This window comes from Dama dama, chromosome 27, assembly GCF_033118175.1.
Source record: "Dama dama isolate Ldn47 chromosome 27, ASM3311817v1, whole genome shotgun sequence".
In the NCBI taxonomy this organism is placed as follows: Eukaryota; Metazoa; Chordata; class Mammalia; order Artiodactyla; family Cervidae; genus Dama; species Dama dama.
In genome coordinates, this window is record NC_083707.1 from 37,742,470 (window position 1) to 37,770,387 (window position 27,918).

The 27,918-nt window shown below is 36.0% G+C and overlaps 1 protein-coding gene across 2 annotated transcripts in view; it reads left to right on the forward strand.

Moving 5' to 3' along the window:
- Positions 1-27,092, forward strand: part of SMCHD1 (structural maintenance of chromosomes flexible hinge domain containing 1) — a 122,877-nt gene extending 95,785 nt beyond the window's left edge. The window contains exons 43-48 of one of the 2 annotated variants that reach the window (XM_061131061.1): positions 314-423; positions 804-874; positions 8,386-8,557; positions 17,379-17,537; positions 17,835-17,937; positions 26,883-27,092. In XM_061131061.1, coding sequence (XP_060987044.1) covers positions 314-423; positions 804-874; positions 8,386-8,557; positions 17,379-17,537; positions 17,835-17,937; positions 26,883-26,946 — 679 coding nt within the window. In that variant the 3' untranslated portion in view covers positions 26,947-27,092. Of the gene's footprint in view, positions 1-313; positions 424-803; positions 875-8,385; positions 8,558-17,378; positions 17,538-17,834; positions 17,938-24,510; positions 25,558-26,882 lie in introns of those variants that run through there. The other variant, XM_061131062.1, reaches the window with a different exon arrangement.
- The last annotated feature ends 826 nt before the right edge of the window (positions 27,093-27,918 follow it).

Below are 27,918 nucleotides of genomic sequence, written 5' to 3' on the forward strand. Positions count from 1 at the left end.
CAGTCATATCATTGGCATCCTAGTTTAGGGCCAGCTCGAGAGGCTGCATCTCTTCTTGTCATAAATAAACAAAGCTTAGTTTATATCAATTTTACAAACTAATTGAGGACAGATAAAACTAAGAACAGGTATTTTTTTAATGGTAAATACTGTTTTCCTTTCCAAAGGCGTAACAGTTAAGCATTTAGGAGTATTACCTGTGCGTAGGAAGCTGTGATCACAGAGATAATCAGTGTATTCATATGTTTTTCATCATACACATATTTTTTGATGATAAGTTACATATTTTGTTTAAAACCTTTTTTAAATTCAGACCTCTACCTCATTACCGAAATGGAAGATTGTATTTTAAACCCATTGGAGACCCCGTCTTTGCCCGAGACTTGTTAACTTTTCCAGATAACGTAGAACACTGTGAAACAGGTAAAGGAAGTCATGACTTTTTTATACAGATGTTATGCTTGTGATTCAGATACTTAAATTACTGATTATGGAAAATTATGTTCTTATTTAGTTTATAAATGATAGTTGTATTATTATTTACTTCTCTTACTTTTCCTATTAGAATAAAGTATTGAATAAAATTCTTGTGTTAGCATTATTTCTAAGAAAACTTTATAATAATATATGTTAAAATTTTTAAAAAATATGTCATTTTTGTTTTTCAACTGTTTCATGTGCAGTCATTGTATTTCAACTTCTGGGTACACAACAGTGTGCTCACCAGCAGAAGTCTGTGTTAATATTTTAATATGACCAAAAAAGATGTCATAATTTTAACATTTGTTTGTTGAATTTTTTAGTATTTGGTATGCTGTTAGGAGACACTATTATTTTGGATAATTTGGATGCTGCCAATCATTACAGAAAAGAGGTATGTACTTGAATTCTTTTTTAATTTGTAGCTCCAATTTTACTGTGTGTTTTAAAATTTTAATATGTTAGAGATCTATAAAGAATTTTATTTTGAGATACATGTGCAAATGACAGCAATATCAACTTAAATCCTATAAATTAACAGCATGTATATTATCTATGGTGAAACAGATCACCAGCCCAGGTGGGATGCATGAGACAAGTGCTCGGGCCTGGTGCACTGGGAAGACCCAGAGGAATCGGGTGGAGAGGGAGGTGGGAGGGGGGATCGGGATGGGGAATACGTGTAACTCAGTGGCTGATTCATATCGATGTATGACAAAACCCACTGAAATGTTGTGAAGTAATTAGCCTCCAACTAATAAAAAATTAAAAAATAAATAAATAAATCCTATAAATTGATAAGCAGCATGAATCTGAGCAAAATATATGAATGAATTTGCCAAGATGCAAATTAAGAGGAAATGTTTGTGGGCTGTGAGTTTCAACATCAATGTCTATTAATGGTGGTATTAAAAAAGAGTTATCTCAGATAATGTCATTGGAAACACAATTTGAGGCAGCCCTTGTTTATTGGTTGTTAGGGCTGTAACAAAGTACCACAGACTGGGTGGCTTAAACAGTAGAAATGTACTGTCTCACAGTTCTGCTGGCTTGAAATCCAAATTCAAGGTGTGAGAAGAGCCAGTTCTTTCCAGGGGTTATGAGGGTCTGTTCCACGCCTTTCTTCTTGGTTGGCCGATAGTCATTCTCCCTGCATCTGTTTGCATCTATGTATATGTACCCAAATTTCCCCTTTATTTAAGGACATTACTCATTGGATTAGAGCCCACTGTTATGACCTCATTTTAATTTGATTGTTAAGACCCAGTCTTCAATTCAGGTCACATTTTTGAAGAATTGGGGGGTTAGGACATCAACACAGGATTCTAAGGGATACAATGTATCTGATAATACCTTTGCAGAGCATTTAGCAATACAAATGTTTATAGATTGCTACATAACAAAACACTTCAAAAGTTAGTGGCTTTAAGCAGTAGCAGCATGTTAGTTCTCATTCCTTGCTGGGTTTCTCCAAGTAGTGTTGGATACTTGCACTGGGATGGTGAAAGCTCCAAGCGCCTCCCTCACACAGCTGGCAGCTGATGCTGCTTGCCGCTGTGATTTAGCTAGAGCTGGCCAGAACCTCCTCTGGGGCTGCCACCTGCACCATTGTTCTCAGCCCCCCTTACAGGTGTGTGAGGTAATGCCATTAAGGTTTTTAGAAACCTTTTTCTCGCTAAGAGGATCTAGAAAGCAGTGCCTTAAATCTTTCTGAGGTCTTAACATAGAGACATCCTTCACTTGACTTTGATTCCAAGGCTACATTATACTGACTGTGCACTGGGTTTGATCTTAGCCCAGAGGCTCTCCATTTCTTTTTCAACATTTTGTTGGCCAAACAGGCTGGGAAGGAAAAACAGTCCAACTCAGCAAGTTCTTGAATAGAAATATTTGAAACTATTTCTGAAAATGAATTAATTTCTACTTAGTTTATCTCCCATTCGTACTGTTTCATTCATAACTGACTACTGGCTGGGCACATGGCAGGGGTTATAGGCTGGCAGACTTAGATCTCTCCACACAAGCCACTCCTCGTGGCTGCTGGGGATTTTATCAGTGGCATCTGGGTCCTAAGAAGGAAAGTTAGAGTGGTGAAGACAGAAGTTACAGGTCTCTTAAGTCCCAGTGTCGGGAAGTATATTTGGTTGGTCAGAATCTGGCCAGCCCAGATCCGAATGGGGGAATAGGGAGTTTGGAATAGATTCTCTCCTTTCCGTGGGAGAAGCAAAGAAGATGCCACCTTCTTTATGTCATCATATATTAAGATAATTTATCTTACAGACATGCTGTCACAAAAATATTCATTAGAATGTTTAAGAATTTTTATTGGGAAATTTTAAAAGCAGTGTAAAGGCCATCAGTTAGGATTGCACCACTCTATTATGATAATTTACACAGTAGAATAGTATGTATCTATTAAAAAGATATAAAGCAGATTGACGTGTCCTAATGAGGAAGAGGTGCAAAATACATTGTTTCGTTGAAAAGTTGCAAAATGATAATATACAAAGTTATGCCCTTTTGAAAATAAGCTTATGTAGTTTAAACAAGATGGAGAAAGCCATGGCAACCCACTCCAGTACTCTTGCCTGGAAAATCCCATGGGCAGAGGAGCGTGGTAGGCTGCAGTCCATGGGGTTGCGAAGAGTCAGACACGACTGAGGGACTTCACTTTCACTTTTCAATTTCACGCATTGGAGAAGGAAATGGCAGCCCACTCCAGTGTTCTTGCCTGGAGACTCCCAGGACGGAGGAGCCTGGTGGGCTGCCGTCTATGGGGTCGAACAGAGTTGGACATGACTGAAGCAACTTAGCAGCAGCAGCAGTTTAAACAAGATGGGAGAATATATTGTATACTGTTGTATTTATTAAGAAAGATTAACCTTTCTCTATTACTTTTAATAAGTTTTTCTTAATGAGGAAAGAAAGGCAATCTGTTGTGAAGAGAAGGACCTTTCAGAGGGCTGTTGTCAAGACTGAATAAAATAAGAAAATAAGAAGTGAATAAAATTTCAGTAAAGGAATGATCTATTTGGATTTGAAATCCAAAGGTCTGAATTTGTTGATAATAGAAGAAGTACTAAATTTAATAAATATGGTGTTAGGGACTTGGAAATAGCAGCTGATAAACATGTATGTAAACATTATAGGCTTGCAAAATATTTTAGCTGAAAGTAAGTGAGAGTAGTTACTGAGGAGGAAACAGAAGTCAATTTAAAATATGATCTAGTACTCCTAAATATCTTAAAATCATATAGTCTAATAATCTAGGTAAGAAACCTTAAGTACAAAACAAATAATGGTTCTGTTTCAAGTCATAGTACTAATTCATGGCAAAACTAGAACTACCCAGAACAGATTTTCTGTGGGCCCAGTTAGAAGAAATAGTAAGTGTGTCTTCAGTTTAGGAGAGCTAAATTAGTGAGATTACTAAAAATTAAACAACTAATTGGGGAAGAGTATTTGGCGTCTTCATGAATAGTTCCTTATGAACTTAAAAATGGCTCTAATATACTATATCAGAAAATGGCTGTGGATGAGGAAGCTGCTGTATTCCAACGGTGATTAGCATGTTTATATGTCCTGAATTATAAGCCAGAAATCATACCCATTAGAAGTTATGGCCATGTATAATCTACTAGGAGAAGGTGAGTAGCTTACTAGTGAGGATGAATTAGCAAGTTGAGTAATAATTGGAAGGTTCTGTCAATAGTTCAGTCTGTTATTTGGACACCTACAGTGTATGAGACACAGTGAGGTGCTGTTAATTGTTGAATAACCAGCTCTGTTGAGTAGAGTGATGGCTTTTGCCAGCCCCCGAAGTGTGAATACTCATAACCTGGCTGACTTCCAGCTGACTCTGTGTGGTCATTGACTGAGGCGTTCAGGAGGACCTGGTTCTCATGAGCCAGTAAGTGCTGGTCCTAGCATATCACTAGCACAGTGCTAGGCTTTGAGGGTTATGCAGAAACGGACCAGACAACTCAGATAGCCAAAGGAAGTGCTAGCAGAGGTGAACTAACAGGCCATTTCAAAAGTCTGATTCTAGCTATGTATCATTAAGATATCTTACTCTAAGAACTGGCGAGAAAGTAAGAATTCTAAGTGAAGGTGAGAACCCAGAGAGATGAACATAACACTGAAGCCTAATTTTTCTTTGAGAATATTTGTCAAACTAATGGAACTTGAGCATCAGTTGTCACTCCCTTGGAAGGCTCAGAGGGTAAGACGTACCAGAATGCAGAATCTGCGTGAAGAACCTCTTTCCTGGTAAATTAGAACCCCGAGAGGGCTAACCCTTGGCATAAGACTGAACAAAAGAAATGAGCTTGCCTCTTCTATCTCAACTCCAGGCATTTCTGGACTGAAACATAACTGCCTTTCTTGAACTTTAGCACTAAGTGGAAAATAAAAAACTATTTTCCTAGAGAATGCATTAACAAATTGGTTGTCATGTATGTTGCAACTTGCATTCATAATACTTGAATGGTCTTCAAGGTAATACTTAAAGGTAAACATTTGATTTCATGTAATGCTGGACTTGTAGTGTCCTTAGATATGTCATCAGAGCAAACAAAATTCTCTCTGAAAGAATTCACCTTTATCTTAAAATTGAAGTAATTTCATATTGAACATAAGAGCAAATTTTTAAAAATATTTGAAATATATAAATACATTATAAATACATAATGTTTATTAATATTTAACAAATATCTACTAATAAAAATATCAAAACATTTTAAATATATTTCATAATATATTTTAAGAAAAAATATTGAATATAAGAGCAAGTAGATTTGGAAAAAATCAAAAAGAGCATCTAAAAATAAAAAGTATAATCAAAGTTAAATACTGGGCAGACTTAACAGCTTAATAGAAAATTTAGTCAATTGAAAGATAGGTCAGAAAAATTATCCAAACTGCAGCCCAGAGAGAAGGAATGTAGTAGAGAATCACTAAGGATAAGAGTTAGAAAATCTTTTTTAAAAAAGTTTAATCAGAGTGCCAAAAAGAGGAGGATAAAAGGATCATAGGTAATAACTGAAGAACTAATGGCTGAAAACTTTGAAGAACCAATGAAAAACATCAATTCATAGCTTCAAAAAGTAATAGACCATATGTGACAAAAGCAGGGACAGCATTTGTTCCTCATAGTTCCAGCATAGTTCCTCATAGTGATGTCTTTGCTTCCAAAGTTTTGAATGAAATTACTCCATTTACCAAATATTGTTTTCAAACTCTTCTAAGAAATGGCTTTTATGACATCTCTTGGTCATATCATTAGGTTTCAGTAGTCTTTTTATTGTTTTCTCTTCATAAATTCTTCATGCCATTTATACTGATTCAGCCCCTTGTTGATTTCATTCCTTGCTAGTCCTTATAGCAGTTGCAGGTATTGGCCAGAACTGTAACTCTGTTTACTCACTGAATGTGCAAATGCTGTCTTGATCTTTTTCAGGTCAGTGGCAGCGGCCTTGCAGCAGAGGCCTAGTGAGAGCTTAAGTTTTTTGTTTTTTTTTTAATGGTAAAATACATACAACAGAATTTAGCATCTAAATCATTTTTAAGTATACAATTTCACTGGTGTTATTATGTTCACATTGTTGTTCAGCCAATTTCCAGAACTCTCTTCTTTTTGTAAAACTGAAATTGTACCCATTAAATAACAGCTTGTCATTTCCCCTTTCTTCTGTGCCATTTGAGAATTGGAAAACTGTCGCTTTAACCACAGGCCTATAACTCATACTGTCAGTGCATTAACAAGAGAAGACAAGAAATTTGAATGTGTTTATTATTTAAGATGGTACTAAATCTGTAAAATCATTGCCTGAATCTGATTTAATATCACAGTTATTTGATTTACTATATATATGATTATTGGATAATAATAATATGGTAATAGTATGTGAATTCAGTCTGTATTTTTTTTAGTCTGTATTTTTGATGTTCACTTTTAGAAAGCATACGAATCCAAACCAAAACTAAGAAAGTAAGATGTGATACTTTATTTTACTAAAAGATTCACTTCACCAAAAAATTCACCACAGATTTTCTTCAAGTGGACATTCCATTTTATTTAAATTTTATAAGAAAATCTAATTTGGGAAAGCATCTGTCAGTTACCTTGGAATTATGTTAAAAGAATAAATATTAGTCGTAATTTTCTATTACATGTCCTATTGCTTTTCTTTTTTTTTTTTATATATATATATATTTTTTTTTATTAGTTGGAGGCCAATCACTTCACAACATTTCAGTGGGTTTTGTCATACATTGATATGAATCAGCCATGGATTTACACGTATTCCCCATCCCGATCCCCACTCCCACCTCCCTCTCCACACGATTCCCCCGGGTCCTCCCAGTGCACCAGGCCGGAGCACTTGTCTCATGCATCCCACCTGGGCTGGTGATCTGTTTCACCATAGATAGTATACATGCTGTTCTTTTGAAATATCCCACCCTCACATTCTCCCACAGAGTTCAAAAGTCTGTTCTGTATTTCTGTGTCTCTTTTTCTGTTTTGCATATAGGGTTATCGTTACCATCTTTCTAAATTCCATATATATGTGTTAGTATGCTGTAATGTTCTTTATCTTTCTGGCTTACTTCACTCTGTATAAGGGGCTCCAGCTTCATCCATCTCATTAGGACTGGTTCAAATGAATTCTTTTTAATGGCTGAGTAATATTCCATGGTGTATATGTACCACAGCTTGCTTTTCATTTTGAAAATTGAATTGTATTTAATCTTTTATAATTCAGAAACTGCTTGATCTACTGTGTTAGATTGAATTAGGTGTTTCTACATGTTGCTAAATTGTCTTCTTTTCAGTCATTTTTTGATGTATGCATCCTGTTTCATTGTGTGGATGTTACTTTATGTAACTTATTGAATGTGCAAGTTTCATACTTTTCATCATTAAAAGGATTTTTCAGTGTACATTGTTCACATCTGTGATTATTTTTTCTGGCATATTCTTAGAAGTGGAATTTTTGGGTCATGCAGATTGTTCATCTTTTTAGCACTTGTTATGTTTCCTCTGAGAAGGGCTCTCCCAAAGCAGGTTAATATTAATACAAGAAGACCCTTTCTCCAACATTCTGTCTGGGTGTGTGTTTTGTGTGTATATTTTTAACATATTAAGTAGTGAAAATTCTCATTTGAGCTCCAAGTTATTTCAGTTTCACTTCCAGGGTTACCAGTGAATTTGAACATTTTTTGTATATATCTCCTAGACTTTTTTTTTGAAAGCATATTCCTGAAGATCATGAAATACTAAATCTAGTGTTTCTCTTTTATTCCCTAGCTTCTCTGAAAAATTTAATTCTCGACTAACACTTTTTACTTCCCTTTCCATGTCTTAGGTTTTACTACATAATTCTAGTTACCCCAGCTCTCAGATCACTGGCTCTTTTTCTTCCTACAGCTGACATCCTCTGAAGATTCATCCCTTTGCTCTTCAGTTTGTATTTTCTTCAGTCTAATACAATATTCTTTTTGCTACCCTTTGGTCATCTGGAAAACTTATGTCTAACAGAAGGAATCTAAACTAAGTAATACAGCCCAGATACTGCTTTGGGTTTCTAGACACACACAAGTCTCTGGCTTATCCGCCTCTCTTCCTTCCTCTTATTAATCAAGCCATCAGTCTCAATTTCACTTTTTCTGTTTGTGTTTTCTCTGTTCTAGTTTAGGTAACACTTGTGAGGTAGTCTAATTCATCTCTCTGCCTCTCGTTTTCCCCCGCAGTCATCTTACACATCACTAGCTAATTAATTTTGCAAAAATAGTACCATGATCATTGTCATTTCTTATCTCAGACCCTTAAATGATTTATCCTTTCTTAGAGCAGTTGAGTTAAGTTTTATAGACTCACTAATTATATCCATTTACTTACAATAGGTTGTTAAAATTACACACTGTCCTACACTGCTGACCAGAGATGGAGATCGCATTCGAAGTAATGGGAAGTTTGGGGGCCTTCAGAATAAAGCTCCTCCAATGGATAAACTCCGGGGAATGGTGTTTGGAGCTCCAGTACCAAAACAGTGCCTGATCATAGGGGAGCAAATAGGTAGGTTAAATTAAGTACTTAATAATTTCTCATTTGATTTTAACCCTTTATTTGGACCTTATTTATTGAGACTCTGACATTGAAACTTAACCAGTAACACATACAAATAAGATGTTTTTATCCAGTACTTCTAGCTTTCTAACAGCAAATAGTTTTGAAATACATATATAGGAAGTAGGTTTTCCCTCCTGTTCTCATTCTTATCTGGAAATAAAGGAAAGATTTCCTTGTTGAATAAACTAGTATCTCATCAAACCATAATACTTCATTTTATATCAAAGTTGTTAACTATCTAGATTCATCTTTCTGGTGTACGTGACATGCGACCTCCCTTCTGCAGGCTGTGTCTCCTTGTTTCTAGTCAGCTGATACAATTGTCTGTATGTCTGTTCTGAAGTGCTTTTACTTTACAGGAGGGTCCCAAATGGGCCATCACCTAAGAGCTGTTTGCTCTTAACTTTATATAGTTCTGATATGCTTGGATATCTACTTTCCCAGCAAAAAGTAGTTTGTTGCTAACTTAAGATAGTAAATTGTAGTTAAACTGTAACAAAGTTTATCATCTTAATTATTTTTAAATGGGTAGCTCACTAGTGGTAAATGCATTCACACTCTTGTGCAACCAGTCTTCAGAAACCTTTTCATTTTATAAAACTGAAGCTCCATACCCATTAAGCAGCAACTCCCTGCCTCCCCTCTCATCACCTGCCCGCCACACAGGTTTCTGTCTCTGTGAATTTGACTCCTCCAGGCACCTCTGTGTGTGTCGGATCAGAGTGTCCCTTTGCGACTGGCTGACGTCACTCAGCGTCACGTCCTCCAGGCACGTCAGTGTTGTAATTAACTGTGTGTGTCACGGTGTGTGTCAGAATTTCTTTTTAAGACTGAATAATATTCTGTGGTATGAATATACACATTTTGTGGGTTTTTTAAGTATAGTATACATAGAGAAAAGTGCACATTTCAAAGCATACACGTTTTTCACAAAATGAACATTGCTTCTGTATTAAGAAACAGAACGTTATCAGCCCCACAGAAGGCCTCCAGGCCTCTTCCAATCATAGCCCCATCCCTCTCAAAAGGATAACAATTTTTTTGACTTAAAAGAGCTTAATTAGTTTTTCCCATTTTCGTACTTATATCTACATGGAATTATACAAGTGATGGATTTTTGTGTATCTGGCTTTGTTCAGCCCTGTGTTGTGTGTGTGTGTAGTTGTAGTTCATTTTAATTGCAGGATAGTATCCCATTGTGTAAATACACCACAGTTTATTTCTTTATTGTTATACTGCTGAGGAATTTGGGTAGTATCTTGCTTGGGGTTATTACTTCAACCCCCAACTGTATTTAGGATAGTAACTGAGAAAGATGCTAGGAAGAAGGCTGTTTTGTATTCTTCATGAGAGAGGTGCAGTTGCAAGAGGAAACATGGGAGAGGCTCAGACAGACAAAGTCAGTGTAGTCACAGGTCCTAGGACAGGAGGCGCCACCTGCCACTCAGGGCCACGTGGAAGACACTGGGGTGGTCAGGACGCAGAAGACAGGCGCTCGGAGAATGCATCTGTCACAGTCTTTATAGGGGATTTACAAAGATGTAATGTAAAACTTGACTAGAGGAAATCGCAAGTAGCAGTATTAGTGTCAAGGCAATGGCACTAAAAGCACAAAGATGAATTCATTTTTATATCAGATATATTTGATACTAGAGGCCCAAAAGTTAACGAACTTGATGCAGTAAATTATAAAATCAAAATTCTTAAAACTGCTGATTGTACAAAGATAAACCTTATTATGAGAAACCATTAATCCATGACAGGTCCTTAGTCAAAAAAAAAAAAAAAACATTTTCTACCTAATAAGTTGTAATATCAGTACCTTAGGTATTTATAGAATACATCACAAAAAATGGTCATAAATTCAGTTGATCAAATTGCTACTCAGCTACAGTGAGACTACAAATTATAAAAAGCAAAATTTACTTAATGATTTATTTTTAATATAATGTAACAGAACTAAAAATAACTTATTCCTTTCCTCCCAAAGTAAGCTCAAATAGTAGATATTTAGAAACAACTATTTTGTCAAAAAAGTTTTAACTATTAAAGAGAACAATATTACACATTATATGTAGGAGGCATGAAAACCAAGATCAAACGTAAATCCACAGGTTTAATGCTTTTATTATTAAATGAGAAAAACAAGTTTAAGGATTCAACTCAAATGAGAGGAGGAAAAAAATACATCTCAAGAAACAAGTACAGCCAAATGAATTGGGGAAAAAAGAAAACCTTTCTATTGAATAATATATAATTCCTGAAGGTGGTCTTTGGGCAAAATAAATACAAAAAGTAATGGCTCCAAGAATACATTCAGACAGAAATTTCTTAGTTTTCTATAATATTATAAATAAATTTAGTATGTCCAAATAAAATGGACTACATGCCGGAAAATTGCAAATCAAATGAACAGAATTGATTTAAATAAGGCAGAAAACTTATATAGGCCATTGCCTGAGGATGTATTCAGAAAGCTAACTCCATCCTGTAGGTTTTTCATGAGTGAATTTCAAATATAATTTGTTTCAGAATATAGATAAATATGGAGATCACTCAGGCTATATTATGAAACTGATAGCAAAAGTGTTTCCAAAAATGGCACAGGCAAAGAAAACTTCTGTGACCACTCTTCAGCTGTATTCAGGAAGTTCTTAGCACAGTAGGGAGGAAATAGAAAGCTTAATCTTGAAAGGAACACTTTATTGTTCCCTTTATCTACAGTGGTTCTGTCCCAGACATGTGCATGGCTTGCTTCTTTTCTTTCCTGTTGTGTAATGTCACACCTTCACGGACTTCTCTGACCAGCCGATCTAAAATGGAAGCACCTACCTTGGAGAAATGGGCTTCTTGACATACAAGTACTGGCAGATGTGAGAAAAGAAAACATTTTATAGTTTTTTTTTTTTAAGTTTACATGATTTTAAAGCTCCTTGAAGAAAATAGAAGGGCAAATGACAAACTAGGGGGAAATTGCATATATGGTAGACAAAGGTGTTGTAGGAAGTCTTATTAAAAGCAGCCTTTAAAAAGCAAGAGAAAGGACAAAGACTAACAGAAAAATGGATAACATGAATAAGCAATTTTCAAGGGAATAATAATAGTTACTTTTGAAGGGCTTATTATGTCCCACATAACGTTAGTAAGCTTATCACTTGAATTTCATTTACTACTGTTCTCCTCATTTTACAAATGAGGAATTTGAGTCTTTAAAAGGTGAGAAAACTTTCCCAAGTTCAGGATAGTGTATGCATTCATTTGTCCAGTGACACAAGAGAGTAGAAAGAAAACATTTTTTTCCTATAATTTTTTCCTGTATAATTGAGATAATTTACTTCTCCATTACCCATTTCTGTATATTTCCAAATCTGCCTCAGTGTGTGTCACTTTTATAATCACAAAATGTTACCAATAGGTGTTGGTTTTTTTTTTTTTAACTAATTGTTTTTAATACTCATTTTCTTTGAACCAATAATTGATCTTATAAGAAAGAAGCCTGAGTAAACAGTTCTAAATAAAAACAGGACTTTTTTTTCCTTTCTCAGATAGATAGTATAGCCTTGTTTTTCAAGGAAAACATAAGAAATGTTAAATGCTTTAATTGAATTTATGAGAGATGTCTATTAAAATTTCATTTGGAAAGTACATAGAAAATATAATTACAAAAATCACACATGTTAAAAATCAAACCTGCAGGCATGTGGGATGAAAACAAAAAAGTGAGGTGGTAGACCTATCAGTTTTTTCCCAATCTCTCTCTTTTCTGTATTAGCCCGAGTTTTCTGTAGAGATCATATAAGTAGAAATAACTTTTTTAAAATATTAAAACAAAATAACTCTAAACATTGTAGAAGCCAGGATATAAGTAAGAAAGGAGAGTTGTTAGTAGCAACTGAAGATTTAAGAAAAAGCATTTTAAAATTTCCAATAAGTAATCAATGTGTAGTTTATAATTGTGACATCATCAGTCTCATTAACACTTTCATATACTCCAAATACATAATATGCACCTGGCCAGCCTAGACATTATTTATGCTTTATTATGTCATGCTTAATTTGTTAATTCTAATATTTAACTTCTCCATCCATTTATTGGGTTTTTTGTTGTTTTAAGTAAAACTATTCTTAATTTTTTTATATTCTTAATATTTTTAAGAGGTAGCAACCAAGATTATTGAAGGTTTGTGGTTTTCAGGACAAAGATATTTTGTTCTGTTTTGTTTTATACTTAACCGGAAATTGAGCAGATTGAATGCCTGTGGACCTGTCTACTAGCCGCTCCTGTTTCATCTACACCCACCCCTCTGTCAACTTGCCTCCTTCCTGTTCGCCCCTGCTGAATGCTTTTGGAACAGATCAGAGCAGAAGTTCTAGTAAATTTTTTTACCAATTTTTTTTACCCAGTTTACAAGTATTTATCATTTTTTTGCCGATGCAGAACAGAAAGTTTGAAGAGAACTAAATGCTACTGAATAAAATCTACTTACCTGTCTCACTGCTTGCATCCTCCAGTGGTGAGAAGATTGCTTCTGCCTTCTTCAGTTCAGTCACTCAGTCATGTCCGACTCTTTGCGACCCCTGAACCGCAGCACGCCAGGCCTCCCTGTCCATCACCAACTCCTGGAGTCCCCCCAAACCCATGTCCATTGAGTTGGTGATGCCATCCAGCCATCTCATCCTCTATCATCCCCTTCTCCTCCTGCCCTCAATCTTTCCCAGCATCAGGGTCTTTTCAAATGAGTCAGCTCTTCACATCAGGTGGCCAAAGTATTGGAGCTTCAGCTTCAAAATCAGTCCTACCAGTGAACACCCAGGACTGATCTCCTTTAGGATGGACTGATTGGATTTCCTTGCAGTCCAAGGGACTCTCAAGAGTCTTCTCCAACACCACAGTACAAGAACATCAATTCTTTGGCAGTCAGCTTTCTTTATAGTCCAACTCTCACATCCATACATGACCACTGGAAAAACCATAGCCTTGACTAAACGGACCTTTGTTGACAAAGTAATGTCTCTGCTTTTTAATATGTTGTCTAAATTGGTCATAACTTTCCTTCCAAGGAGTAAGTGTCTTAATTTCATGGCTGCAATCACCATCTGCAGTGATTTTGGAACCCAGAAAAATAAAGTCAGCCACTGTGTCCACTGTTTCCCCCTCTATTTGCCATGAAGTGATGGGACTGGATGCCATGATCTTAGTTTTCTGAATCTGCTTTCTTAGCAACCCCAAATACTTGTCTAGTAACAGCTCTTCAGATATAGGTATTTTCAACTATTTTGCATTATTTTTCGTAGTGTTGTTTTTTTCCCTGGATACATTGAAATAATCTATATATCTTTGTTAATAAATAGCATATAGAAATGAACACATTGTAATTTGAGCTTTTTTTCCTTTCATATAAACTAATTTTATATTTTAAAGTATTTTTTCACTATTTTCATAGTAAAGCATCATTAGTTTTTTCCTATATAATTAAAATTTTCAAACAACATATAATGTATGAGCTCTAAAATCATTTATAAACAGAATTAAATATGAATTTTTGGTTATTCTCTTTGGTGAAATTTTATTAAATGAATTAAAAAAGACTTTTTTATAAACACCATGGTAACTAGGAATTCCATTTCATAGCAAAAAGTTGGGAATTGCTAAGGCATATTAGCTCAAAATGCTCCCAGCTGAGCTTCAATAGTACCTGAACCAAGAACTTCCAAATGTACAAGCTGGATTTAGAAAAGGCAGAGGAACCAGAGATCAAATTGCCAACATCTGCTAGATCATAGAAAAAGCAAGGGAATTCCAGAAAAACATCTCTTTCATTGACTCCTCTAAAGCCTTTGTCTGTGTGGATCATAATAAACAGTGGAAAAATCTTAAAGAGATAAGAATACCAGACCACCTTACCTGCCTCCTGCGAAACCTGTATGCAGGTCAAGAAGCAGCACTTAGAGCCGGACATGCAACAACAGACTGTTTAAAATTGGGAAAGAAGTACATCAAGGCTATGTATTGTCACCCTGCTTATTTAACCTATATGCAGAGTACATCATGCAAAATGCCAGGCTGGATGAAGCACAAGCTGGAATCAAGATTCCCGGGAGAAATATCAGTAACCTCAGATACGCAGATGACACCACCCTAATGGCAGAAAGTGAAGAGGAACTGAAGAACCTCTTGAAGAAAGTGAAAGAGGAGATTGAAAAAGCTGGGTTAGTAACTCAACATTTCAAAAAACGAAGATCATGGCATCCAGTCCCATCATTTCATGGCAAATAGATGGGGAAACAATGGAAACAGTGACAGACTTTATTTTTTGGGGCTCCAAAATCCCGGCAGATGGTGACTGCAGCCATGAAATTAAAAGATGCTTGCTCCTTGGAAGAAAAGCTATGAAAAACCTAGGCAGCATATTAAAAAGCAGACTCATCACTTTGCCAACAAAGGTCCATCTAGTCAAAGCTATGGTTTTTCCAGTGGTCATGTATGGATGTGAGAATTGGGCCATAAAGAAGGCAGGGTGCTGAAGAACTGATGTTTTTGAAATGTGGTGTTGGAGAAGACTCTTGAGAGTCTCTTGGACTGCAAGGAGATCCAACCAGTCCATCCTAAAGGAAATCAGTCCTGAATGTTAATTGGAAGGACTGATGCTGAAGCTGAAGCTCCAGTACTTTGGCCATCTCATGTGAAGAGCTGACTGATGGGAAAGACCCTGACGCTGGGAAAGATTGGAGGGGAGGAGGAGAAGGGGACGACAGAGGATGAGATGGTTGGATGGCATCACCTACTCAATGGACATGAGTTTGAGCAAGCTCCGGGAGATGGTAAGGGACAGGGAAGCCTGATGTGCTGCAGTTCATGGGTTGCAAAGAGTCAGACACAACTGAGCAACTGAACAAAAACAGCAAAAGCATATTGAGTTAAGTTGCTTCTGTCCATCTTAGGCATAAAATATTTGCTGTTAGTGTTCCATTTAATAGAAAGTATTTAATACTCCATCTTTCAGTTTTATAAATAACAAGTTGATTTAAAGCTTTTGAATATACTGTTTCTTGAGTATTTAAAAGGTAAAAGAACCTCATGACTTACTAAGTTAAGTAGGATTCAACCCTTAATGACTTAAAATTTTTGTATATTATCTTCTGAATTAGGCAGCATCCCTGACATATGGGTCTGGACATCATTTTGTACCTCATTCACATAGAAAATAAGTACTATTTTATGCATATAGAAAAATGAAATTAGAAGTACTATCAAACCAGAAAACCAGACTCTTTTTTTAGTGGCTACCTTTGAGTTCCCAATAAGTCATAAGGAATTAAGACACATAAGGACTTTGTCATTACTGAATTACACATATGGAATTCATATTTAAATATATATGAATATGCTCATAAGTTTTCATGGGGGTGTGTGTGTGCTTACTCATTCCCAGAAAGCTGGATAGTTGTTTTAAATACTGTTATTGACCCTTAAAGTATAGAAAATCTCATATATCATGTACTCTTGACTAAATTGATTTCTTCCACAGGTTCATATCTAAACCCACTGTATATATTTATTAAACATATGGGTGTTTGTATGCCCGTTCCCATGAATACTGAACATTTTTGTGTGACTAGAGTCTCGAAGGGTCAAATAGTAAACATTTTAGGCCTGTAAGCCAGGAGACAAAATTGAGGGTGTTATGAACATATTTATATAACCGTTTAGAATGGAATAATTTAAAACTGTATAAACCATTCTTGGCCCGTGGACTAAAGTATAGGCAGTGTATTTAACCTATAGTGTCTAGTAATTCATACAAACAGGCAATAAATAGTCTCAAACTTGACCAATGTATTTTTAAACAAAGTAAAGAAAGTTAAGTTTTTTGAAAGCTAAGTGTCAAGAGTGTTTGAAAGCTGTGTTTAAGGAAATGGCCATGTCTATTGGAAGCAATAATTTTCTAATAATGCCATGTTTAATGCATTCTTCCCCCCACCCCAAATTTTTGTGGAATTAGATTGAATACTGAATATCAAACAGGATGTAAACACTGATGGAGAGAGTGATTTTTTTTTTAAATTGTGGTAAAAGTCACATTAGAGTCCAGTGGCTCAGTCATGTCTGACTCTTTGCAGCCCCATGAACTGCAGCACGCCAGGCTTCCCTGTGTATCACCAACTTCCAGAGCTTGATCAGCCTCTTGTCTATCAAGCTGATGATGCCGTCAAACCATCTTATCCTCTGTCACATAAAATATCCTATTTCAGCCATATTTAAGCTATAAAGCTCAGTGGCACTGAGTACATTCATGTTGTGCAACTCTCCCCATCACCCATGTCCTGAGTTTTTCACTTTCCTAAGCTGGAACTCTGTCCCCATTGAACACTAAGCCCCATCCCCTCCAAACCTCTCTTCCATCCACTAGCCCTTGGCATCTACTCAGTGTACTTTCTGACTGAATTTGACCGTTCTAGTTACCTCATATAAGTGGAGTCAAACAGTAGTTGTCTGCACCTAATGTATATTGAAATGTATTTTAAGGTTAATATATGTACAATAAATGTATTAAAGTCAAGCAGCTGAAGAAAATTAAGATTTAATAAGCACCAGTCTTGTGCCAGGGTCTAAACTGTGATTTTTTCTTTCATTTGTTTACTGTGAACGTTAGAAGTAGTTCCATGTGTTACCGTAACACAACACCCCAGTGTTGCTGGCTCTTCTTTCCTAACATAGTGCTTTGATATGATAGTAGTTTTAATCGAATGTCTGGTTTCTTTGTAGATCTTCTTCAGCAGTACCGCGCTGCTCTGTGCAGGTTGGGCAGCGTGAACGAGGACCTTAACGGGCAGCTGAAGTACCTTCACACTCCTGACATGAAGAGGAAAAAACAAGAACTTGATGAACACGAAAAGAATCTCAAACTGATAGAGCAAAAACTAGGTACTGTACTTTCTGTGAGATCTTTCTCTGCATGAAGATAGTGTGCGTGATTAGAGAGAACTGAGCTCCACAAAGAAAGAGCGTAAATGACCCAGAACTTAAATCATAGACACTCTCGACCTCTGGGTGAACTGACAAATGTTTGTAAGCTATTCTCTCAGCAGGCGTAATAAGAAGCATTCCCAGTATTATTTATTAATTCTTCTTCTATAAATTAAGAGGTATTTGCTTTCATTGCTTATAATAATTCTGGTCTTTTAAAAGTTAATTTTCTCTGTTTTCTTTCTGTCTTTGCAGGAATGACTCCCACACGTAAATGTAATGATTCACTGCCTCATCCAATGACAGACTGTCCAGTTCCTCCCAAAAGAATAAGAAGAGAGGCTGCAAGACAAAACAGGTGAGGCTACTGTGCCCTCAAAGCTCGTGGCTCATCATACTTCAAAAATAGCATGAGGGTGTTTACTTGCCTGCCTTGAACCAGAATTAATTTTGTTTTCATTTTAACCGAATTGCGTGATGGCTAATGAAAATAAGATGGAATTATTTTATATTTCTTCCTAGGATATTCTAAAAAATCATTTTCTAAAATGATTTTTTGCAGATTATTTGAAAACTTTCAAACACATTGCATTCTACTTTATAGGCTCAGCAACTTGACAAGTATGGACTATGCAGAACCACTCGTACATTGCTCATTTAAAAGTTGCTTATAGTTTATGGTTTAGAAAATCACATACCATTTGCACAGCTCACCAAGAAGCCAGCAGAGCCATCTGCAGCCTAACTAAATGAAGAAAATTGTCCATTTCAGATTAGATACTAGTAAGGCCATCCCACAGAAAGGCCCATAGTACTGGGGTTTCTTGTACATTATCACGAATGTTCATTCAGACTCTACCTGCGTAAATTTCTGCTACTGACCTTTGACGAGTTCCACTGAGACCATGATATTTAGAATTGGTATAATTCCATGCCCTATCCATCTATGTATTCTGTATTTATTGTAACTGTTTGATTATTTTGTGCTCTGTGTTCTGGGTAAATAAACGTGACATGGTTCTTGCCCTCATAGGAGGTCTGTAATCTTGTACAGAAGAGGGACAGTTCAAAAAAGTAAACCTTTTTCTGTATGTAAAAGTACAGAATGATGTTAAGTTTTTACAGAAGAACAGAGGATGAAGTGATACAGAACAATAGGAGAACATGATTGGCTGTCAAGGAAGATGCATTTTAGCAGAGAACTGAAGGATGGGAATCCAGCTCTGTAGGGATGGCTTATAGTCAGAGGAAGAAGAGGTGTGAAAGCTCTGAGAAAACACGCCTGGCATGTCTGAGGAACTGTAAAGATGCTTGTGAGCCTAAAGGATAGTGGGTAAGAGGGAGGATCCCCTAAGATGTGGTTGGCGAGCTAGACGGAAGCCATAGTATGCCTCTTCCCGAAACAGTATCTTGAAAAAATGATACCAGGTCCTTACGGTGAACATTGATAATATTCATATAGAAAAGACATGTTCATTCTTTCCTTACATGAACATTCTGGGTAACCAAATAACTGGAGAAAGTTCTTTATAGAAGTTATTCTTTATAAAGTTCTTTATATGAGAATAAAGTATATAAGAAGTCTTATAAAATGAAGACATCACTTTTTTGCCATTCCTAATAAAATAATAGGTTTTAGGCAGTAATAATCTATGGATACACAAATGATTAGATAAAAAATTGAGGGGGGGAACTTAATGGAAAGATCAGATTGACACTCCTGAACCCATTGATTAAAAAGCAGGATATTCGCTATTATGTGATTCAGTAAGAAATAACCTGAATCTAGTGAAGCTTCCACTCAGTCTTTCTCAGCTGGAGTTCTGTGCAGGAATTGAGCACTGCAGAAAACCGTGACACTCCTGGGACAGTTCACAGAGCTGGCATTCTCGATGAATAAAAAGAGGTTAATTCATTGCATGGAACAGATACCTTAAGGTGTTAGAGCGTAAATCTCTCATGAATTGGAGAAGGGCCCTCAATTTAACTGCAAAAATATACAGAAAAGAAGGGAAATTTAGGAACAAGTTAAATGATGCCACCAGGCAGCAATTAGCCAAATCTAGAATGTCAAGAATGGGACACTGTAAATGATTTTGTTAATAAATCAGTGACATTAAAAGAAATGTAGGGAGGGACTTCCCTGGTGGCACAGTGGGTAAGAATCGGCCTGCCAGTGCAGGGGACATGGGTTCGATCCCTGGTCCAGGATGATTGTACGTGCCACAGAGCAGGTAAGCCCATGCGGCACAACTACTGAAGCCCGTGTGTCCTAGAACCCTTGCTCCAGAACAGAAGCCACTGTGATGAGAAGCACCCATGCTGTAACAAAGATACCTAGGGAGAAGGATGAACCATTGGTTATAGAATAAAAGTAACTGAAAGGTGTAACCGTCAAGTGCATATTGTACAGCTTCTTTGGACCTGGATTTGAATCTTCAAGATGATAATTTTGAAAAAATTTGGGTAAATTTTCAATCACCTGGATATTAGATAATTTGAGGAATTGTGATTTTTGTGTATAGCAGCATCATAGAGTTTACAGTAAAATAAATATACAGTTAGAAGTATGTACAGAGGTATTTAACAAATAATATGATGTCTGGGATATATTCTTAAACACTAGAAGACAAAAAAGTGACAGCAAATCAAAACAAGAAAGGGCAAAAGTTTATTATTTCTTCTGCTTTTCTGTAGGCTTGCCATAAATGGTAAAGAAGTATTTTATGGTAGGCGGGGAACATTTTTCCAGTTTTTTAAGAGACCAAGTGAGGAAGTTCCTGCCAAGCAGTTCTAGACTAAAGTCCATGTTATAGGCTCTCTTGCATGGACTTACTACAGTTAAGACTTAGAGTCACCGCAGAACCACAACCGATGCCATTGATCTGGAACTTGTTAATTAAGATTTTGTAGCAATTCAGAGGTGGTATGGGCTAAAGTTTCTTTTTTTAGTTTGTTAGTAATGGTATTTAGTAATAGTAATGGTATTTTCATTAAAGTAATGCATGTATATAAATCAAATGATGTATGTATTTAGTATACTGTATAACGTGAACTACACATATAATTTAACATTTTCTAGGCACCATTTTAAAAGAAACAGCGAGATTAAATTTTAATAGTATATTTTATTGAACGCAGTATACAAAGTATTGTCATTGCAATATACTGCCAGTAGTATAGAAATTATTAATGAGAAATTTAAAATTCTCTTTCATACAAAGTCTTCAAAATTCAGAGGACAGCAAATCTGTTAGGACTAGCCACATTGCAAGTGCTCTGGAGCCACACGTGGCTCGTGGCTACCAGACTGGACAGCACAGCTATCGAAAGAGCTCCTGGTGATGAGATCTTGTTCCTCTGTACCCTTACCATCCTGGTTCCCATAGGCAGCCTTGGTTTTAACTGCTTTAGTTATTCTGTTGTTGCCTCCCTGTTTGGTACACATTTACGTATGTCAGTCTTGTTTTTTCAGTTTTCAGACAGTGCAGCCCACCCAGCACCTTGGTGTGGAGGTCTGTCTTGCATTGCCCATCTCATGACTTTTGGGCTAAATTGTTCTGAATTATTTTAGAAATTTCCCTTTCTTGTGGTTATTTGGTTACATTCTCTCCTGCAACCATCAATGAAGACCTCTATGCTTTTTTCAAAGTTATTGAGTGATAAGCAACATATATTATTATGGCTCTGATGATGATATAGGCAGAATTGTGTGCTAGGATTACATTTCCCTCTGTAAAATTCTAATGTCATGACCCTACTTAGGCCACCAGTGTTCCGAACATCAGAGTCAAGTAAATCTAAACCATCAGTTCTTAAAATCATGTTGAATTTTAATCCAGTACTTATTTAGACTGTTTCCTGAATGTTGTTAATGTCTCTGGAGTTTCTAATATTCTTTCTTTTTTCTTTCACTGTATAACTTGATCATGTATTCTTCCACCTGCTTTAGTAACTGTTACTAGTAACCCTGTAGGTCTTCTGGGTCCTCCTTGGCTGCTCTCTTGGGTTGAATCCCTTGTTTCTTGGCTTCCTTGTCATTCTCTTATAACTTCTTAGGAAAACTGTATAGATAGACACTGAATGTCTGAATCTGTCTTCCTCTGCCTTCACATTTGATTGAGGTTTTCTGGGGATTGCAGAATAGAAACAAGGCTGGAATATCAAGGAGGAGGTTCTGGGAATAATCAAGAGACAGTGGGACACAGTCTGCCTGGTGGAACCTTGGACTCAGCCAGAGAAGTCCAGCCTAAAACAGGAGGGAGCAAAATGGAAAAGGAGAGAAAACAGAGTCTAGACCATGCCAGGTTTTCAGCCCCAGGCTTTGAGAGCTCTGTTCTCCTGTTTCTCGGTATTAACACTCTCACCAGGAAGTTAGATAACAATGTAAATTAGTTAATTAAAAGTTGGTATCATAGCTTCTGATGTAGTTTGGTGGCACCCTAGAGGCTTGTCTGTTGCCAGCATCTACAAACTAGCAACCTGCTAGTTGGCTTTCCAGCCACACCCTTAAAGCCTTCTTGCCCACTCCCCTGCTCCCTCATCCCTTAAAATTCCTACTCAGAGAGCAGCCTTAATGGGAAAACAGTTCTATTTTTATTAACAGTAGACTAAATCCAGACCAGCAGCACAGTCCTTTTTCTTAAATGTAATTGTACAGCTGAGAGTCATCATGCATATGAGGGGGAGTCAACAACATGTGAGGGGAAATACAAGATAAATAACAAAACCAACCCTGGAAGATGATTCAGCTGAACTCTTTTAAAAACTGTGTAGTTTGTGATTAGATTGTGGAAGGAGTTACATTCGTGAAACCAAGAGGCTATTAGGAGAAAAATATAGCCAGAACAGGATTACAGATCCCATTGCTGAAATTAAAACGTTTCAGAGGACAGCAGCAGAAGCCAGACAAGGAGGGGGAAAAAATATGTGAAGAGAAAGGGGGAGATGTAGAGAACCAATTCAGACTATCAGGAATCCTTGAAAGAAGAAAATGAAGAAGAAACAGCATGTGGAAGAGAATTTCCAGGGATGAAAGGGCCTGTTGAAGGCCCAGTACAATGACTGACAAAAGATAACACCAAGAAAATTCATAACAAATTGGTGGAATAACAAGAAAAGGGGGAAGAGTGTAAATGTTTTCAGAGAGAGATCCATATTGTCAGTACAGCTTTTTGCATACACAAAAAACAAACATAAAAAAGCTGTTGTCATCAAGCCTTGTGGTGGCAGATGAGAAGATGTAGGTTGCAAATTTGCTGTATTCTAGCCTGTGGCTTCCTGTTTATATCCTGCTTATCTTTGGGAAATCTAATATCACTTTAAATTCTGATTTAAAATTTAATTAAAATTTAATTAGTAATTTTCTCATCCCAGGTCTCTACCTGTTCTCTGTAAATCACACTATATCAAAAATGTTACTGCATTTGAATGGAAAGTATCTTTAATATTGAAATAGTGATTTCATCCATACAATGGAAAACAAATTCAGCAGTAGGAAATAGCAGCATAATGTATGTGTTAATATGTTATTATTAGTGTTTGTGTATTATGTATTTATATATTGTTGGCTTTTATAGGGATTATATACCATATTTCATCAACTGTAAGATGTCAGTAATTACTAGAAGCATCATTATTCCATGAGGCCCTGAAAGATAACACTGCATATTAACTCATGACATTATAAGGTAGATTTCAGAGATGTTACATGTGGGAAAATGTGGATTTTAGAATCAACAGAATATACCTAGCAGTATATATTATGCAGTAGACTCATTTTCTTCAGTGGAGACTTCGGTTTTCTTTTCTTTTTTTTAAATATATATTTATTTATTTATTTGACTGCATGAGGTCTTAGTTATAGCACATGGGATCTTGTTCCCTGACCAGGGTTTGAACCCGGGCCCCCTGCATTGGAAGCAGAGAGTCTTAGCCACTGAACCACCAGGGAAGTCCCCGAGACTTCTGTTTTCTAATCGATTTTCTGCTCATAAAAATTACAGATTAGCTCTTTACCAAAACTGCATGTCTTTTATTTGGAGATGGCAGTTCGGGGAACTATTGTTTAAAAAGAAAGTATAGGGCTTCCTTGGTGGTTCAGTGGTAATGAATCTGGCTGCCCAGTGCAGCAGACACAGGTTCAATCCCCAGTCTGGAAAGATCCCACTAAGGCTGTGTGCCACAATTATTGAGCCTGTGCCCCAACTGAGCCCATGAGCCCAACTACTGAGCCCATGTGCCACAACTACTGAAGCCTGTGCGCCTTAGAATCTGTGCTCAGCAGCGAGAGAAGCCACTTCAATGAGAAGCCCTTGTACCACAAGTAGAACATAGCCCCTGATTGCCACAACTAGAGAAAAAGCTACTCAAAGCAACGAAGACCCCAGCACAGCTCCCCCGACCCAAAAAAGAAAAAGAAAATATATCTGAGTAAGAAAATACCTACATAAATATATACTAAGATGTTCATCCTCTGTATGTAAATAGAGTTATGGGTATTTTTGAATGTTTTTGCTTTATCTTTGTGACCTTTCTCTAATAAGCATTATAATTTTTGTTAAAATTTTTAAATGGTAATTTCATTTTAGGAAAGGGGAAAATAACCAATTATCTGCAAAATTTGGATGTAGGATATACCACTCCAAAGAACTATGCTACACAGAATTTATCTCTTCCTCTGTATATGTTAACTTCTGCTTTTCTGTCAAGCTTTTATTTGTTGCATACATGTGAAAGAAATGCTTACATACAAGGATTTAATTAAGTCTGTTTATACCAAGAATTACTATAATTACTAGAACACAGTTCCACTGCGTATTTAACCACCCAGGTCTGATGAGGGAGTTACAGGGAGGTCTGATGAGGGAGTTACAGGAGAGGAGAACTTTGGTATATAGAATTTAACTGTGTTTTTTTCCACTTTAATCAGGATTATAACCAAAACTGATGTGTGAGAGATGACAGAAGAGGAGGCCATTAGTCTCCCTAAGAATGCCCTGCCTTCTGCAGCTCTGTTTCAGAAGACCAAGAGGGTGTTGCATATTTCTGGGGGTGATACAAGAATCTAGGCTTGTATTTCCATGTTTAGCCAAACAGGGCTGGAAGCAACCATTCAGTTTTGTCAATCTCACTGGACAGTGTGGGCTTACTGGAATTATTCCAGTTGTCGGGCCCTTTGGTTGTTATTATCTTGCAAATGTGTCAGAGGAAAATATGCATTTACAGCAGTGACTGCACCGCTGGCACATAGCATTTATTAATCCTGAAGACAAGTGTATGTACTGTTTTTCAGTATGTTTATCACGAATATGCTAGAACTATTTCTTGAGAGCAGACCTTTTTATTACTTTTGTGTGAACTTATTTAACAACTGTAATTGTTGTGTCTAAGGAAAGTTCTAGAGGTTAGGTATTTAATTGTAAATATGAGAGGAAACTTGTAATTCAGAATAAAAATAGAAAAGCACAGGTATCTTGGAATTCACATCTTAAGATACATGGAAAAATATTAAATTGGTGGGTTAACTTTTAACAGACGGTAGCATTTTAAATTTCTAAAGATTGATCTTGTGTATATATGTATATATATATATAAAATATGCAGCAGCATCAGTTTTATAAACATTGTTTGACTTTATTAATACTAGATTATATAGTCTCAGCCTTAATTCTACATTTATGTTATTTTGTAATTTTTTATTACTATTTTTAAAGAGTTAAAGAAGTTGTACACTCCCTCATTAAGGGAATAAAGGTCTGCTAGAAATTTGCTGCAAAAACATTTGGAATTGTGTACTAATTCATGCTAATGTATGTCGATATATGTCTTTGTGTCAGTCCAGGACTATTGGTTTGTGAAGTTATTTTGTAAGGAAATACTTTTGGTACAGTTTTGTGGCCCAGCAAATGTGTGTGTTTTTTAATCCTTTCTGAATATACAGTGAGGTTAATAAAGAAGATTGTGTCTTCCTGTTGAATAGGTGTGTTTTCCTTTTTCAAAATTTAAAGTTCCATGAAAATTACCTTAGTGTAAATTATTATGATGTTTAACCTCGCTTTATAATTGGAAGGCATTTAACTGTTTTGTTAAAGAAAGAAGCAAAATGGCAGTGTTAAGAATTAGTTAAAAGAAAGAGTAGATTCCTTTTAAGTAAAACTAACTACTTATTAGTTATTAAATATTAGTATCAAAAAGATAAGTTTCATCTTCTAAGTATTCTTAACTTTTTGAGGTTATGACTTGGTTACTTACAGTTATTATTAATATTTTTAGTCTGTAACTTTCAGATACTATTAGTAAAAAAGTTTTAATTTGTATCATTTTTGTACATCTAATGTCTGCTAAACATTTTCATGGAATCATTTCATAGTTATGTAATTATATTTATAAATTTACTTTTATAGATGTTAATTTAAGATAATATTATTTTGCATGTCTTTTGAACACTTCAAAAAGAGATTGCTACATTTTAGCAGGCATATGTTTAGATTTAGAGATAAGTAGCAGCATTAAAATTTGTGGGAGGACTCTTGGCCTAAAAAGTAATTATCTTAAATATAAGGTGAAGTTTCTCCACATCTGACCCGTGCAGGCAGTTATTTCACCTATGAATTCATCAATAATTTGAGTATCTGAAAATACTAGTTAGAATTAATTCCCTTTTAGAGAGAAATCAAATTCGTGTTAAAGAATCACTATTCCAAGGGACAAGCAATAGAGAGACATTAGTTATATTGTTTTATATTAGGAGGCCTAATTTCAAAGTAAAATAATGTCTGATAATATAAATTCCTAGTGTTCTGATTCTTTACTCTCCAGTAACAAATAGCATGAGGTAGAAAATATTTAAATCTTTGTATAGTACCATATTTAAATCTTACTAGTAGAATTTGTTTATATCTTTTTCACTTGTCTCTCATCACTTATTCTTAACTTTTAAAATTCTTAGTTGAAATGGAACATAATGTCTTATTTGTCTTATTTCCTCTTAGTGGGAATAAAGAATTATGTCACTTGACCTATTTATTTGATATCCACTGATGAATATTTGAATTTTCTTATTAGGGATAATTAAACAATAGGAGCTCACTTTTATACTATACAAGGCCATTTCTTTATGTTGGGCTTGAAATGACAGGATAATACTTAAAAGAGGAATCTTATATTTTGCATTTCTTATGATTTCACTAGTTCTGCGATATAAGTGAATGCCAAATTTAGTGAAAAAATACACTTCCATGTTTTCGTAAACTAGAAATATGCCTTGATTTGTTAATCATATTGCACATTTCTCTTCAATAGTTTTTGCAGAGTGAATTTCGTCGATGAAGAATTGCTGGGCGTTCCCTTATGGCCTAGTAGTTAGGATTCCGGGCTTTCACTGGAGTCGATCCATGGTTGGGAACCGAGATTCTGCAAGCTGCACAGTGTAGCCAAGAAAAAAAGGAATAACTGCTGACAGTTCAACTATGGTCCTTGGATCAAATATTAATGAAAAGTCAAAAGAATCATTTTTTTCAATGTGCTTAATAATAATATATTGAGCTCTGGCTACATTTGTGTTAAATGTTCATGTGTTGATTGGTGTTTTCATAGTAGAATATAGATGTGAAGGACAGGGGAGCCTGGCATGCTACAATCCATGGAGTCACAAAGAATCGGACATGACTTAATTGCACAGGAACAATTGGTTAGAATGAAATAGCAATTTCATAAGACATTTATAAATAGGATTATTGGGCTGTTTCAAAGTGTAAAATTAAAAAGTACTTGGCCTTAGTTTGAAATACAGAATGGTTTTTACCAGAACATTCATAAATGCATTAATTTAGCAAATACATATATCTGCTATATGCAAACCAGTGTGTCCAACCTATGGAAGAAGATAATAGCTACCACATGCTGAGTAAAACATTTACATGTAATTTCATACATGTTTGATCCCCAAGCTAAAGAAACTGTATAAACTCTGCCTATGCTAATCTAGGCTTTAAAACTCACCAGCTTCAAGACTAGGACAAATTATTTAACCTGTCTATATCAGGTTTTCTCATCTTTAAAATGAGATAGAAAAATCTGGCTTAAAACTCAACATTCAAAAACTTAAGATCATGGCACCCAGTCTCATCACTTCATGACAAATAGAAAGGTAAAAAATGGAAGCAGTGACAGATTTTCTCTTCTTGGGCTCCAAATCACTGCAGATGGTGACTGCAGCCATGAAATTAAAAGAAGTGTGCTGCTTGGAAGGCCTGACAAACCTAGACAGTTTGTTAAAAAGCAAAGGCATCACTTTGCCGACAAAGGTCTGTCTAGTCAAAGCTATGGTCTTTCCAGT